Below are 13,711 nucleotides of genomic sequence, written 5' to 3' on the forward strand. Positions count from 1 at the left end.
TTTTTCATTTTTGAGATCACAAAATGTTTGGGATAGTGTTCAGACCACAAATGCTTTTTTAAACAATACAGCCAGTTAGTTTAACTGCACTTCACTGGCAAATTTTTAAGTGTAGGTAGATAAAATATTTCTCATTGTAATTAGCATACAGAATATCCTCTTCGTATCCTCCAAACCAAAGGCCTACAATTAAAATATGGGAATTTGTCTCATGTGGCTAAATTTCTTGGGATAGGAAGAAGTTTGAGTTTTACATGGGTTTACCGGCACACTAACAAGAGATTTTTGACTAATCAGTGTGCACGATTTAGTTAAATTTGGTCATAAATTTTGGAAAACAATGAAAATAAAAATTTACTTTTGAGTATGAATGTCAGCCGAATGCTGAGGTGGTAACAGAAGAACGACGGGTGAAGCAAAACCATAGTTGAGCAAGACTACCACATACTGAACAATGACAATTTATGACCAAACTACCCACAAAGAAGAGAATTTGATGACTAACAATTGAATTTGCCCAATAGTGAGAGTTCTTGGCTCTTTTACTGAACAAACTATGCTTTTCTTTTTACAACACCGCCCCAATATAAACTCAAAGTATCAAACAGGGCACAAAATATCTAAGGCTCCACTAGGTTACTCACTAGATAGAGCCAGAATTCTCACTGACATGCTTGTTACCATGGCAGACTAACTTTCAGAAAACTATACATGTAAGTTGCCTGGTAAAGGTTGGTTCATATAAGAAACTACATTATAAGTCAACAATACATTGGTGAAACTCATCCACATTCCTCTACAAGCATGCATGAACACCATACATCTAACAAGTCCTCTTACACTTCCAAACCTTGCAACTTTGCTGCAAATCTCGCTCTCTATATTATTTTAAAATCTCTGATTTTCGTTGCACAAAACTTCCAATAAAATTGGAGTATATGCATTCATTTAGAAACTAAATTCAAATCACTAAGACAGCTTATCACATCATTCTTAGATACAACTTACAATGGATAATTAACAGTACCCTGGGAATTCAAAAATGTTAAATGACATCTTTTAAAACAAAGATTCAATTACACTAGTCTGAATCTCCTATTAAAATACTGCTCAAACAAATGTTTAAACATAATTGTGTTCAAATTGTAATGAAATCTAATCAATTAAATATCCCGTCTTAAAGCATCCCTTAATTACTGTTTAGAATGAACAGAGTTCATCACATCTAGAACACAAGCTTAATTTTTTTAACATTTAATCTCCACCTTAATGCAATTCCATGCCAAACTGGGTAACAGAAACCTGTGTCTTGAAAGCAAAGCTAATTTGCTCATTTCATTATAGTAATATTATGTGTTGACATGGATTCCCTGTTTGTTAAGTAAACCTGACGGAAGGGAGACGTTCCTCTGGGGAACATAACACCTCAAAATAGACAAAGTATTGCTACATGTAGAGCAAGTAAAAGAATCATAATATGGTGATAATACTGGTTTTAGATCAGAATTGAGAAAAACTGATTCAAACTGTTAAAATTTTAGCCCCTTACTCTCCTATATCCTGTAAAAAAGCTTTTTTCAGTGCTAGAGTGACCCCCTGATAAACTACATCATAAAATAAAATACCGCACAGTGACCATAGGACTGGAGTTCATAGATCAATGCCAAAGTTTGGAGAATAGAATAATGTTTTTTCATTGTCAAACTTGGAACATTTACTATTCATTAATTTCAGGGCTCAATAGAGTTCTTGTGACATAAGCCAACCATCCTGAGGACTTGCAATCTCATCAAAGACTTTAAAGAGTCCTTTTGAACACATAACTGGGCATTTCTTACATTGGTCATAGGAAGTGCGTGCCAGCCAGCCACAAATGTCTTTATTTGTTGATGAAGGTAACAGCCAGCAGTTGCTCTCAACTGGAAGGGAGTCAATGTAGGACTTCATACCACTACTTATCAGCTCTTCTGCTCCTGTTTCTTCAGAAATGCTCTCCCTACCAGGAAGCAGCCCTTGTTGGTTGGCCTGAGAAGCCAAATGTGCTTTGAAATTCTCAATACCAGTGAAGACTGAAGTCATGGCATGACTTTCATGATCTTTACAAGACTCTGTGGTAGATGCATCCTTCAACCATTCTCCAAGATCCAGCACAGAATCAGTTTTCGTACATGTTTCCCGAGTGGCACAGGAAGAAGGTTCTCCTGTGCCTTCAGAATTCCTGAGCCACTGACTTGACTCAGACATTCTTACAATTTTAAAGTAACCTGAAGACATTTCAGGGGGTCTAGTTGTCATCAATGAATCTTTATGCCACCTTTGTGCCTCTGTTGCTTCAATATTTACCACAGCCACATCTTCCTTGTCTTCACTTGGCAAACTACTTCCATTTTCTGTTTGCTTGCCTTGTGGTTTGGCTTTGCTTAGCCAGTACTCCAAGGGATACTGAGGTAAAAAAAGTGAACTTTCTGGAGCTTTCCTGGCCAGCACTGCATTCTGATTGAGCCAGTCATGGATGTTCAATTCTGAAGACGGGGCTCCCAGGATATCTTGCTGGGAACTTTTACCATTATTCTCTCTGATCCACTCTTTAAATGTTATCTGCTCCTCCACCAGACGACTATCAGAAAGCAGTGCTCCAAATTTGTGTATGACTTCTTGAAGCTCAAAATTATGAGCAACAAAGCTCATTACATTGGTTTCCTCAGGACTTAAGTTCAGGCAACTAACATTTTGCAAAGTTTCCTTTACAAGATCTTCCAAGGTTTCAGCATCAAGGAGCTCACTGTTCTGTTCTAACAAAGCATAAACTGACTGGATCCTTCCAAGAGCTTTGTTAAATGCAGCAATCTGCTCTTGCAGAACACCATCTTTTATGCACTGTACAACCTCAACCTGTTGAAGTAGCCATGTCTCTCTATTTCTCAATGCCTCTATATGGCGACTGACACTGTCACGAATCTGGGATTTCAAATCTGAGGCCGTAGATTTCAAGTTAGCTTTCACTTGCCTAACTTCAGCAATTCCTTTTTCCAAGTCCTTTTTTATCCTAGCCACCTCCCCAAATATAACAGCCACACTCTCATTACAATCCATTTTAAAATCTACCTGTGTGAAAAATACAAAAACTGTTAAGTAAAAGAAATATATTAAACTGAAACCAACAAATTACAAAGCAACAACTAAGAGGTAAAACAATGTCCTTAGTCCTTAAAGAGCGAGACATTAATTCTCACACTAGAGATTTCTATGGTAAAGGGCAGCCTCAAGGTACAAGTGTTCTTCTCAATGTACCATCCCTTGATAGTTAAGTGGATTATTCTCAGAAAGGGGGTACTGGGAGTTTTGGTTTTGTGGTTTTGGCTATTTTTAGAATGGTTTTTCAGTTTTTGTGCCACATGTGACTGATTGATTCAAGATTCCAATAGAATCTCCAATCTTTCAGGTCTTAGTTCACAAATGGAAATGTTAGATTAGGGATTTTCAATGAAACTTTCCAGAGCCATAGCTTTGTGCGACTGCAAAATTGCAATCCTTTAGAGGACTTTTGTGCAAATTTCCTTTATTTAACTGGGCTCCATCACCAGCTGCTGAGTCTGCAGATAAAGCCTGTAATTTAAGCAGATACTAGAGGATACAAATGCCAAGTCCATAGCATTCACAAGTACTATAATGAAATTAGTGTAGTTTACTCTCTATGCTCCACTTTTCATCGATCAGGGTTTTAATAACTGGGATGTGAAAATGTATCAATTGTGACAGCTTTGCATGCAATTTTCAATTCTGATTTAATTTTTTTTCAATTTTTCAGTTTTGGATGACTTTTTCTACGGTTTTGCAGTTTCTAATAGGCCCCAATGCCCCTCTCTTCAGAGTATACATAACAATAATGTATTTGAAGTGAGAGGAGTACACATTGAGAATATTGAAAATAGGATGGTTTCTCAAAACAGTGTGAATGAAACCATAAACTTCAATCTTAGTTGTGCCATAGCTCTATAGTCTCTTTCCTAACTCCAAATGGAAACAGACAAATTGGAAGGTAAAAGTACAAAACATGCTAGGATATATTTCACATAAAATTAATAGTTCATCTGCTAATAAGCTTTGGTGGTGACTTGTTTAATTCCTTTAGGTAATAAGAAAAATAAGCAATTGGTTTTCTTGAGTGGGTCAATTGCCATCACCCTAGTACTTAGGGCTGTTTATAATTAAAAGCTATCGCAGCATGAAATCTTTTGTTAACCAAGAAAAAGAAAACATAAGAAGACAGCTAATTTGACAAATGACTCACCCCACTACATCTACTAAACCTGCAACACAAAATTTAATCACATCAAAACTAAAAAAAAAAATAGACATAGTGTCTACTGATAAGTATTGAAAACACAGCCAATAATATGAGGCACTACCTCCCCCCACACACCCCAGAAAAGGGTTTTCACATAACAAATGCTGTTTTCAGCTCTCTGTATACATATGTAAGAAACCTGCATCTCTGACATACCAAGAGAAAATACAGTTACAGGATAAACTAATAATTGCATAAAAAACTTAGGCAAATGCAGGCACAAAAAACAAAGTTTCTTTCCAACAGAAAACCCGAGAGAACGCAAATATGCGTCTAGTTCAATATTAAACGTCGCCTCTTCATACTCTCCGCGTACATTGGGCAATGGATCATACTTCCTCCTCAGAGTCCAAAGGTATAAGGTTCGAGATAGTTATACAATATTCTTTGGCACAACATATCAACAGGAGATAAAAAAAAATTGTCATGAGCAATCTTTATATCCCTAATAAAAGAGGTTTTTATTTGTCATTCATTTCATTAAATGTTAACATCATGATTCAATCTGCTACGTATCATTTGTCAGTCAATTGAAGCATAATATCATAAAGGAAACTATAGGAATCACAAAGATTTTTATTAGTTCAAATTCGACGCAGAGCTTTTTCATTTGCAAGAATGTTTTCGTGACGTGAGTTCTCCGCCTAATTATCGACGTTCCCGTTTGTAATTCGCTTTTCAATCAAACAAAACGAGATATAGCACTAATGTTTAAGAATCTCCAAGTTCATATCAGAGTGAACGGATATCGTTATCTCAAACTCGACATATAAAATCAAATTCTTACCAGAGTAAGATGAAAGTTCTTTGAATCCTTCACAGGGAGATACTGGTCTTACGGTCGCGAATCGTCTTAAGCGGTAGGTTGTTACTTGAGCAACAGGGAGAAGGAATAATGAATGAACCAATCAAAATTAAGATTATAAAACAAGTTTAGAGTTCCGATAATAAAAATGCTCTGATTGGCCAAAAGGCTAAACTGAGTTTTTGTTAAGACTCGTGATTTTCTTTTAAACGTGTGCGCGTGAGATGCCGCACGTCATCATGTTCTGCATCTGATTGCGAAGGAAAATTTTTTTTTCTTCATTGAATCACTAAAACTGAAAGTGCAATCAGAATGAAATTGCGTGGCCTCGCTCCCATTCTTCTGTCGCGTGATAAACCATGAATTTTAGTTGTTTTTTTTTAGAATTAAGTGTAACGAGAGGATTCTTAGCTAATAAGTTTATTTTGAATGATGGAAAACACAACAGGTCATAACATTATGCATGGAATCTGCGGAACTTTTGCTAACCTCGGCAAAGTGTACGTATGGTCCCGAGGGAAACGGCCTGTTTTCACATCAGAGAATACGCAGATTAACTCGAGCAGAAGCGAACTTTTTGAATAAAGATATTTAATTTCCAATAACGTTGCATTTTTGGCAACCTATTACTTGACGAAGATCTTCAAGGTTGCGGATAATCAACAAAGTCGTGACACAGGACAGTAAAGTGCTGAAAGATTTTTTAAGGCTATATCGCACGACATGCGAAGTTACGTGCAACTCACTTGTATTCTTGAGCTTCATATGATAAACTTTCGTGCCGATTTCATAATAATTATGTGGCATCTTCAGCGTGGTTAGTCTAAGTTGGTACCCAACAAATAGTGCCTAGGCTAAACTCTGTAAGAGTGGCCCTCTTCTCTGTGTGACTCTGTTGTATACCGCAATGTCTTCCGTGAGTAAAGCTTCAGCATTGACAGCATGCCTCTGAAGACTTGGTGCCGTAGTCCACGAGGTGCAAGAATAAATACTGAACTGAATGTCGTTTTGAGAGTTTATGACACGGAATTTTTTTCTTGGGTTTTCTGGTTTACGACTGTATTTAAAATTTGAAATAGTCGGCCTTTAGCGCCTAGCGAGGTCTCCTTGACCATTTTTTGCGCATTGAAAGTACGATTTAGCGGCCAAAAAGTGTCCCCATTTAGCGCACTGCTAAAACGATCATGCCACATAGCTGTGACGTAAATATGGTGAAGTCAAGTCGGCAACTATGGTGGAGAAACGAGAGGACGATTGTATTGCGTCACCGGAGCGCCAAATGATGCTAGCTATACGAATAATACACATTTACCGGGTATTTCTATACACTATAGACCGTATTCATAAATGGCCGCCACGCGGAACGGTCTGGAACCTAGCGCATGAAATCGAGGTCGGAAAGGCCTCGGTAAAGTAAACAACAAAGAAATCATGGCGTTGTCCAGCTCTTCGTCCGCAGATAGCAACACTATTCTCACCGAGAACGATATACCCGGTGCTTCCTTGAATGGGAGAAATCCTTCATCCTTAAAGAATGAAGAACTGAAGTTTTGGCTAAGGTGCCGCGGTGATACTCTTAAAGGACTCAAGACTAAAGCGTGCTTTGTCAAACGGTGAGCATACACAACTATTTATACACGTGGCTTTGGCGGAACTTTTACATTGATAATCTTTGTTTTTATTATAGGGTCCAAGAATATATCACGTCTGGTCGAGATAAGATGGTGGTCGATCCGGATAAAGATAAGATTTATACGAAAAGAAAGACCAGGCTTTCAAATCTGCCGGCCGAACGCTCCCCTGAAACTCCAGCCCCAAAGTATCCAAGCGATGGCTGGGGAAAATCACTTGAAAGGATGCCGCCGTTTTCGAGGGCCGAAATGAACCAGCACATTGAAAGTTCTGGGAAGAAAGTGGGTAATGCTGACAATCATTCGATTCCCACGAACTTGAGAAAAGCGAAGACATTTTTAAAGGATGAGTATCTCAAAGATATAGAAGCAAACAGCGATCAAATGTACTTCTACCTGAGAGCCAAATGCTATCATAGCTTCAGGAAGAATGATGCTCCACACAGTCTTCGTTTTGTGCTTTGCATCGTTTCAGGTGAAGTTATGCATGCCAACTGTTCGTGTAAAGCTGGAAAAGTGGGTTATTGTAACCATGTCCTTGCATTAATGTTTAAAGGATGCAAGTTTAGCTTGTATGACAGCCAGGCAACTGATGACCTGGACAATGAAGATGATGAACAACCCAATTTAGCGTGCACTTCACAGCTTCAGAGGTGGCATGCTAAAGGCCGTGGGGAAAACATCCATCCTCAACCAGTCATGGAAGTAACTGTTTCCAAGACAAAGCTCGACGAAACAAAAATAAGGGAAGGGGTGAAGTCTCTGCTCTATGAAACCAGGATGAAACCTACTCATGACCTCCAGGCAGAAGCCGATTTGAAGAAGACTCTTCAAGGTATAAACCCACAGTTTGGTTTGTCATTAATGGCTGCAGAAAATTCTCCCACAGCCTTTGTGCAAACCAAATTTAGTGAGAGCCAGACAGGATCATTCTGTAGCAATCAGCTAACCCATACAGAGGCAAATTTTAGTGCCACCATTGACATTGCCTCTATACCTCGATTAAACAACTCTCTGCCAACCGAACTGACCTACCCCAGATTTCCATTATCTGCAATGGACACATTTGACATTCCTGACAATCTAGACGATGCTGAGAAGCACTTATTCAGACTCTTGAAGTTGATGAAAATTCTATTAACAGCATTGAATCTGCCACAAGAGAGCAATCAAATTCTGAATGCTGGAAAAATGAGCGCAAATATAGATTCACAGCTTCAAGATTTCAGCTAATAAGTAAGAGGCAAAGGAACCATGACAAGTTTGCAGCTGAGCTCATCAACCCAAAGCCATTCTCTTCAAGACATGTCGAGCATGGACTGAAATATGAGCCAATTGCACTAAGAGAATATGAAAAAGTAATGCTAACCCGAAAGACACCAGTCAAGGTCCTCAACTGTGGTCTGGTCATTTCACAACACATGCCAATTCTTGCTGGCTCCCCTGATGCAAGGGTTGTCGATTTTGGATGCGAGCGTCACTTTGGACTTGCCGAGGTTAAATGTCCAGAAACTAAATTTCATGTTACCCCTTTGGAGGCTTGTGAGGATCCCACATTCTGCTGTGAAGCTGTCAATGGACATTGTAAACTCAAAAGGAACCATGCTTACTTTGCTCAAGTTCAGGGCCAGATGGGTGTATCTGGAGCATCCTGGTGTGATTTTATTGTATACACCAAGAAAGGGATCTCTGTGGAAAGGATTGCCTTTGACCCTGCATACTGGGCAGAATTAAGGCAAAAGCTTGCATCTTATTATTTTGCTAATTTCATAAAGCATGCAGCAAAGGCAGTGTAAATGCCAGATTCTTTAGGGGTTTTCGCTTCATTTCACTTCTTTTGTATAGTAATCCACAAGCAATTTGTAAATTTTTCTGGAACTACACAAATTAGGGTTTATGCAAGGATCTAGAGAGGCTTAAATAAACTTCATTTAGATAGGAAAACTGTACTCCAACGCAAGTATGTCAATGATACAATTATGCACTTATGATGGGATCTTGAAAATTACAAAGCATCGCACACACACACCACATTTGATTTACTGTACAGAACTGACTTATTGGGATAACACCCTCAAATATTAAAAAGTTCTTAATTTTATTTATGGCGCTTTCCACATGGATGCGCAAGCTTGCGATTTCTTGTGTTTTTATGACATCTTCAGCTGGCATCTGGTCAGACATTCCAAGGAAGGGAGAGATGTTAAGGGACACTCCCAGGGGAAGAACATCTTCAATTGTAAAACCCTTGTCAGCCATTACTGAGTCTCCCTGTTCAAAGGGTAGTTTCAGAAAACCACTGCGTTCAACCATTTCTTTATCTGATATACTGCCAGTGTATAACTGTCCTATAAATGTCATTGACCCTTTGGGAGAAATTCCCACCAGTGCTTTTAGGGTGGTACGGTTTTTATAGGAGCTAAATAATTCACTGTTTAACAGAAGGCTGCTAGGCATCTGACAGCGAACCTCTGTGCAATCGATTATTACCCTTGTGCTGGGATACTTTTCTTTGAAAGCTTCAGGCATTGATTCATCCACCACTTTCCTGGATGGCCAGATATTTATCTGGCCAAGTTTTAAGTACATGAAATTAATCCATGAAATAAATATTCTACTTACAGTCGACTGAGAAATTTTAAACAAGTGTGCAAGATGCATTTCAGCAAATCCTTGCCTCAGTCTGCACATTACCAGAAAAAATTCATCAGATGGTGTTAAAGTCCTAGGCCTTCCTTGCTTGACTGAATTACCAGCAGCAGCCTTTTGTGAATTGTCTTGGCCAGAAAGCCAGTATTTTATATTCATGCCATTTACACCAGGATCCAAATATTCATACAGAGCCATCATTGTTTGGACATTTGGAAACCCAGCATAAAATGTCAACAAAGAGTCATCTGTTTTGACGTTGTCAAATGAAAACACGTGCTTCTCGAGTTGCTCACGTTTTTGCTCGACAAGAGCAATGTTTGCCTTCAGAGATAACACCTCGCTCTCTAACGTTTCTTTAATTTCGATAGTATCGGCTAAAAGTTTCTCGAGTCTAGCAATTTCCAGATTTTCTTTGGACAGCAAATCAAATTTTGTCGCTGTTTGCTGTGCTACCATTTCCGGTGTAAGGTGTGAGTTGGATGAGCATTCCGATGTCTCCAAACTTTCGCTCGAACAGGCAGACTCCACAAGTTCACTAATATTTTCGTTTAAGTTTTGAGACACAGAAGCGGCCGTACTGGAGATACGAGGCGTTGGAGGCGGTCGCTTGCGAGGTGAGCTTCGTTTCCAAGCGAAAACTGAAGGAACAGCTCCATTTTTCAAGGAAACCACGCCATTTAAACTCTTCTTTAAATCGTCAGATTTGAAGTGCCGCGAACAAACTTTGGTATTATTTGAAACCTGGAAATTTTTTCCTTCATCTCTCCGAATAGCATAGATCCACAACTTTTTTAACCTTTCTTCGGTGGGAAATTTGAAGTAAGAAACTTTCTCTACGGTTTCTTCGTCGCGATATCCTTTCCTTGTACATAGCGGCACGCAGCAATACGTTGGCATCTTGAGGGCTGCTTAACACTGCCAGTCAAGTACTTGAAACTGCCTCTGGATTTTCTGACCTTTTTCCGAGAAATATACAAAAAAACTGGAAATTATGGGACTTTTTCCTATCTAACACCGCATCTAAGTAGCTCTCCACGTCTAGTCGCTCTCTTAGTACCATTAATCTGGCCTTTCCGACCTCGATTTCATGCGCTAGATTCCAGACCGTTCCGCGCGGCGGCCATTTATGAATACGGTGTATTTTACGTCATCCCAGAGCTGACGCCCGAATGGACGCTTTTCGATCGTTGACATGGAGGAGATTTTACTCTTCGATGATGTCGGCCTTATACTCGGTAACAGCTTTAAGAGGAGGGCATTAGGGCCTATTAGAAACCGCAAAACCGTAGAGAAAGTCATCCAAAACCCAAAAACCCAAAAAAGGTTTGATCAAAACCGAAAACAGCATGCAAAACTGTCACAACCGATACATTTTCACATCCCAGTTAAGACCCTAATCGATCCGATACAGTGGTGACAAATGGAGCATACAGAGTAAGCTACACTAATTTCATTAAAATACTTGTGAATCAGGAAGTAATGGGCTCCTGTTGTGAATGCTATGGACTTGGCATTTGTATCTTCAAGTATCTGCTCAAATTACAGGCTTTATTTCAGCAGCTCTTGAGGATCTCGAGCATGGTTTCTGCGGACTCGGCAGCTGGTAATGGAGCCTAGTTAAATTAAGGAAATTCGCACAAAAGTCCTCTAAAGGATTGCAATTTTGCAATCGCAAAAAGCTATGACTTGGAAAGTTTCATTGAAACTCCCTAATCTAACATTTCCATTTGCGAACTAAGACCTGAACGTTTGGAGATTCTATTGGAATGTTGAATCAATCAGTCACGTGTGGCCTTTTCTTTTAAAGAATTATCACAATGTTTTAATTGCAATTTATTGGTGTGACAATCCCAGTTCGGGTGATTTAATTATTTTCGCTGCTGCTCTTTGCATGTCTGTCACTGACACCGTCATCAGGTATTTTAAATGCCTCCCTTTATTCGTTACTGGTGATCCTGAAAAACAGCAAGTTTCTCCACTTCCACTGTCCTCGGGATGGCCCTATAGAAGTAAACTGTTTCCTCCACCTTCACCAGCTGTCCAAGACCCATTTCCTGTAACTTCCTCATCTTTTCTTTAACCATGGGACCATAGGGCCTTATTCCAGAAGATAATTTGCAACATATTCTCTTCGGAGTTACGACATAATCATCATGTCTGATGATAATTTGGTTGATCACCTCCTCAGACACCTGGCCCTTTCCTTGCATTTCTCCCAGCAAAGCTGTCTAAAAGTGAAAACATTTTCTGCAGTCGCTTTTCAGCTACGAAACCGTCTCCCCAGGGAACGAAAAGACTCTTACCTGAACCAGCACCTGCGCATCATAGGGATCGAGAAAGAGCAGTTTATCCCACAAAGTATTGCACAAAAGTTAAGGGAGCATGCCGTCACGGAATTTTTGGGATCCGCAGAAAAGAATATGCCTTTTATCCACATTATTCGCACCGTGACAAGTTTGACGTCATGGCTGATAACTTCGCTAACAGGGATTTCTGACTGCGAACTCGGCAATGCAACTCCCCTTGCTTTAGCAAGCATCTGACGAGCCCCTTTCATGATGATATCCTCAATTTAGAATTTTCTTGTCGTTCCTGTCATTCCAAAGGAAACCCCCGACAAAGATTCCATCATATATAGCTTATGAAAGGGTCGGGGCTGGACACTACAATGCTACAGTAGAGACAGATCTGGAACCTCATCAGTCTCCTTCACTGGCGCCTACGGTGTTGTGTATTGACTCAAGCAAAGTTAAAAAACCTGCTTTAACCCGAGGGAGCATCACATCAAACCACAGCATTGGCTGCAGTTGTGGTGGAGGAAACGCAAAGAACAAGGAAAAAGGAGTTTTTTCTGTCTTATTTACAAAGATAGATGTGGGTGTTTTCAAGGAGTCAAAGGATGTATAAGGTCGTGCGCTTGTTTCAACTGCGGCAACCCCTATGGAAAGCGACCTCAAAAGAAATCGGGGACTGAGCTCTGATACTATTCCTAGCAGGTTTAGTAGTAGAGTTTCTGGAAAACATGGGTTGTCGGAAACATGGAGACGCCCCCACGCGAGAACCATTTCGTTACCTTTTGAAACCGGATACTTGTTTTGTTTGTACAGTAATTTGTTGATTGATGGACACGTGAAATTTAACTACAATAATCGCATGTACATTAGACTTGGATCAGTCCTTTTTCGAAGCGAAGACTGGGTTGTGTTAATAGGTTTTACGATACGAGGTCAATTTTGTTATCGCACGACGAATTAATTAAACGAATCAACTGACAAATCAATACAAGTTTCAAAGTTTATGACAAGGGCGTCAACGTCATTCCACCACCGCGATTAACGATAGAAGAGCTTCTTTTCAAAGAATGCGCGTTTCATGTGGCCGCCATAGGTACCTGAGATATCTCTGTTCTAGCGAAAATTTACATCTGCGCTGTGAAAAAGTAATGTAGTTGTAGTGATCTATTTTGGGTGCAAACTCGTCCAAATTTGAAATGGTTCCTAGAATTCGAAGCTCCAAGGATATTCAAAGAATGCCATCTAGGATCCAGAAAGAAGACGCTCAAAATACTAAATTTTGAAGCTCCTGCGAAACACACTTAATAATGGCAACTATAATTGTCAGGAATGAAATTAAGAGGTTTTGAGCTGGATATAAATATGCTTGTTCTTATCCTAAACCAACAACAATAAAATTAGAGATGTTTTGCAGTGTTCGTCGAGAACAGCACATGCCTTTATCATGATTGACTGCATCAGTTTGGTTGTTTTCGGTTGTCTTATTAAGAAGTTTTGAGGAGGATATAAATATTGCTTGTTCTTATCTTAAACCAACAGCACTATGAATAAGATTAGAGATGTCGTGTTCGTTAAGACCAGTACATGCATTGTACATGCCTTGATTGCATCAGTTCGGTTGTTTTCTTTGCAGCCAGTAAAAAAGCGTTTAACTAAACTAGTACTTATACACTGACCTTTTATATGGAATACTTCTAATTAAAGTTGGATAATATAGCTGTGTTATATAATTTGGAAACAAAGTTCATAGCGTTTTGTAAACCCTTTTTGCAAATTGACATTTTATTTACACTTCAATTAAGATTTACAGCATCACGTAAGGAAAAAAGTCTTTATGTACATTGAAGATATTGTTTCGGAGTGAGGCCTTGTTTGTCAGAGAATCGCGCTTAACGTATGTCATAGGAGCCCCGTTAAGGACTCCATTTTTCGATATTTCGAGGCTCCAGAAATTCCTTATTTCGCTATTCTAAATAAGGAC

At 39.3% G+C, this 13,711-nt stretch overlaps 2 protein-coding genes and 1 pseudogene across 5 annotated transcripts; 1 reads left to right on the forward strand and 2 right to left on the reverse strand.

Annotated features, from left to right (window-relative positions):
- Nucleotides 1–445: 445 nt before the first annotated feature.
- LOC113678698 (nuclear receptor coactivator 4) lies at nt 446–5,297 on the reverse strand. 3 transcript variants are annotated; one of them, XM_089188585.1, is made up of 3 exons: nt 5,136–5,172; nt 4,644–4,733; nt 446–3,105 (listed from the first exon to the last, which is right to left on the reverse strand). In XM_089188585.1, exon 3 carries the CDS (start codon nt 3,091–3,093, stop codon nt 1,738–1,740), a length of 1,356 nt encoding a protein of 451 aa, XP_089044711.1. In that variant the 5' UTR covers nt 3,094–3,105; nt 4,644–4,733; nt 5,136–5,172; the 3' UTR covers nt 446–1,737. The 3 variants fall into 3 exon arrangements, with proteins under 3 accessions (XP_089044711.1, XP_027051400.2, XP_027051401.2); XM_027195599.2 differs by lacking the exon at nt 4,644–4,733 and having other exon boundaries at nt 5,136–5,297; XM_027195600.2 differs by lacking the exon at nt 4,644–4,733 and having other exon boundaries at nt 446–3,101; nt 5,136–5,244.
- Nucleotides 5,298–6,488: 1,191 nt separating this feature from the next.
- LOC149052877 (uncharacterized) lies at nt 6,489–8,885 on the forward strand (annotated as a pseudogene). Its single transcript, XR_016181428.1, has 2 exons — nt 6,489–6,766; nt 6,841–8,885. The product of XR_016181428.1 is annotated as an uncharacterized LOC149052877 (transcript).
- Nucleotides 8,762–10,333, reverse strand: LOC149052878 (uncharacterized). Its single transcript, XM_089181923.1, has one exon. It carries the CDS (start codon nt 10,331–10,333, stop codon nt 8,762–8,764), a length of 1,572 nt encoding a protein of 523 aa, XP_089038049.1.
- Nucleotides 10,334–13,711: the final 3,378 nt, after the last annotated feature.

This window comes from Pocillopora damicornis, chromosome 1, assembly GCF_964200805.1.
Source record: "Pocillopora damicornis chromosome 1, jaPocDami1.2, whole genome shotgun sequence".
NCBI classification, from domain to species: Eukaryota; Metazoa; Cnidaria; class Anthozoa; order Scleractinia; family Pocilloporidae; genus Pocillopora; species Pocillopora damicornis.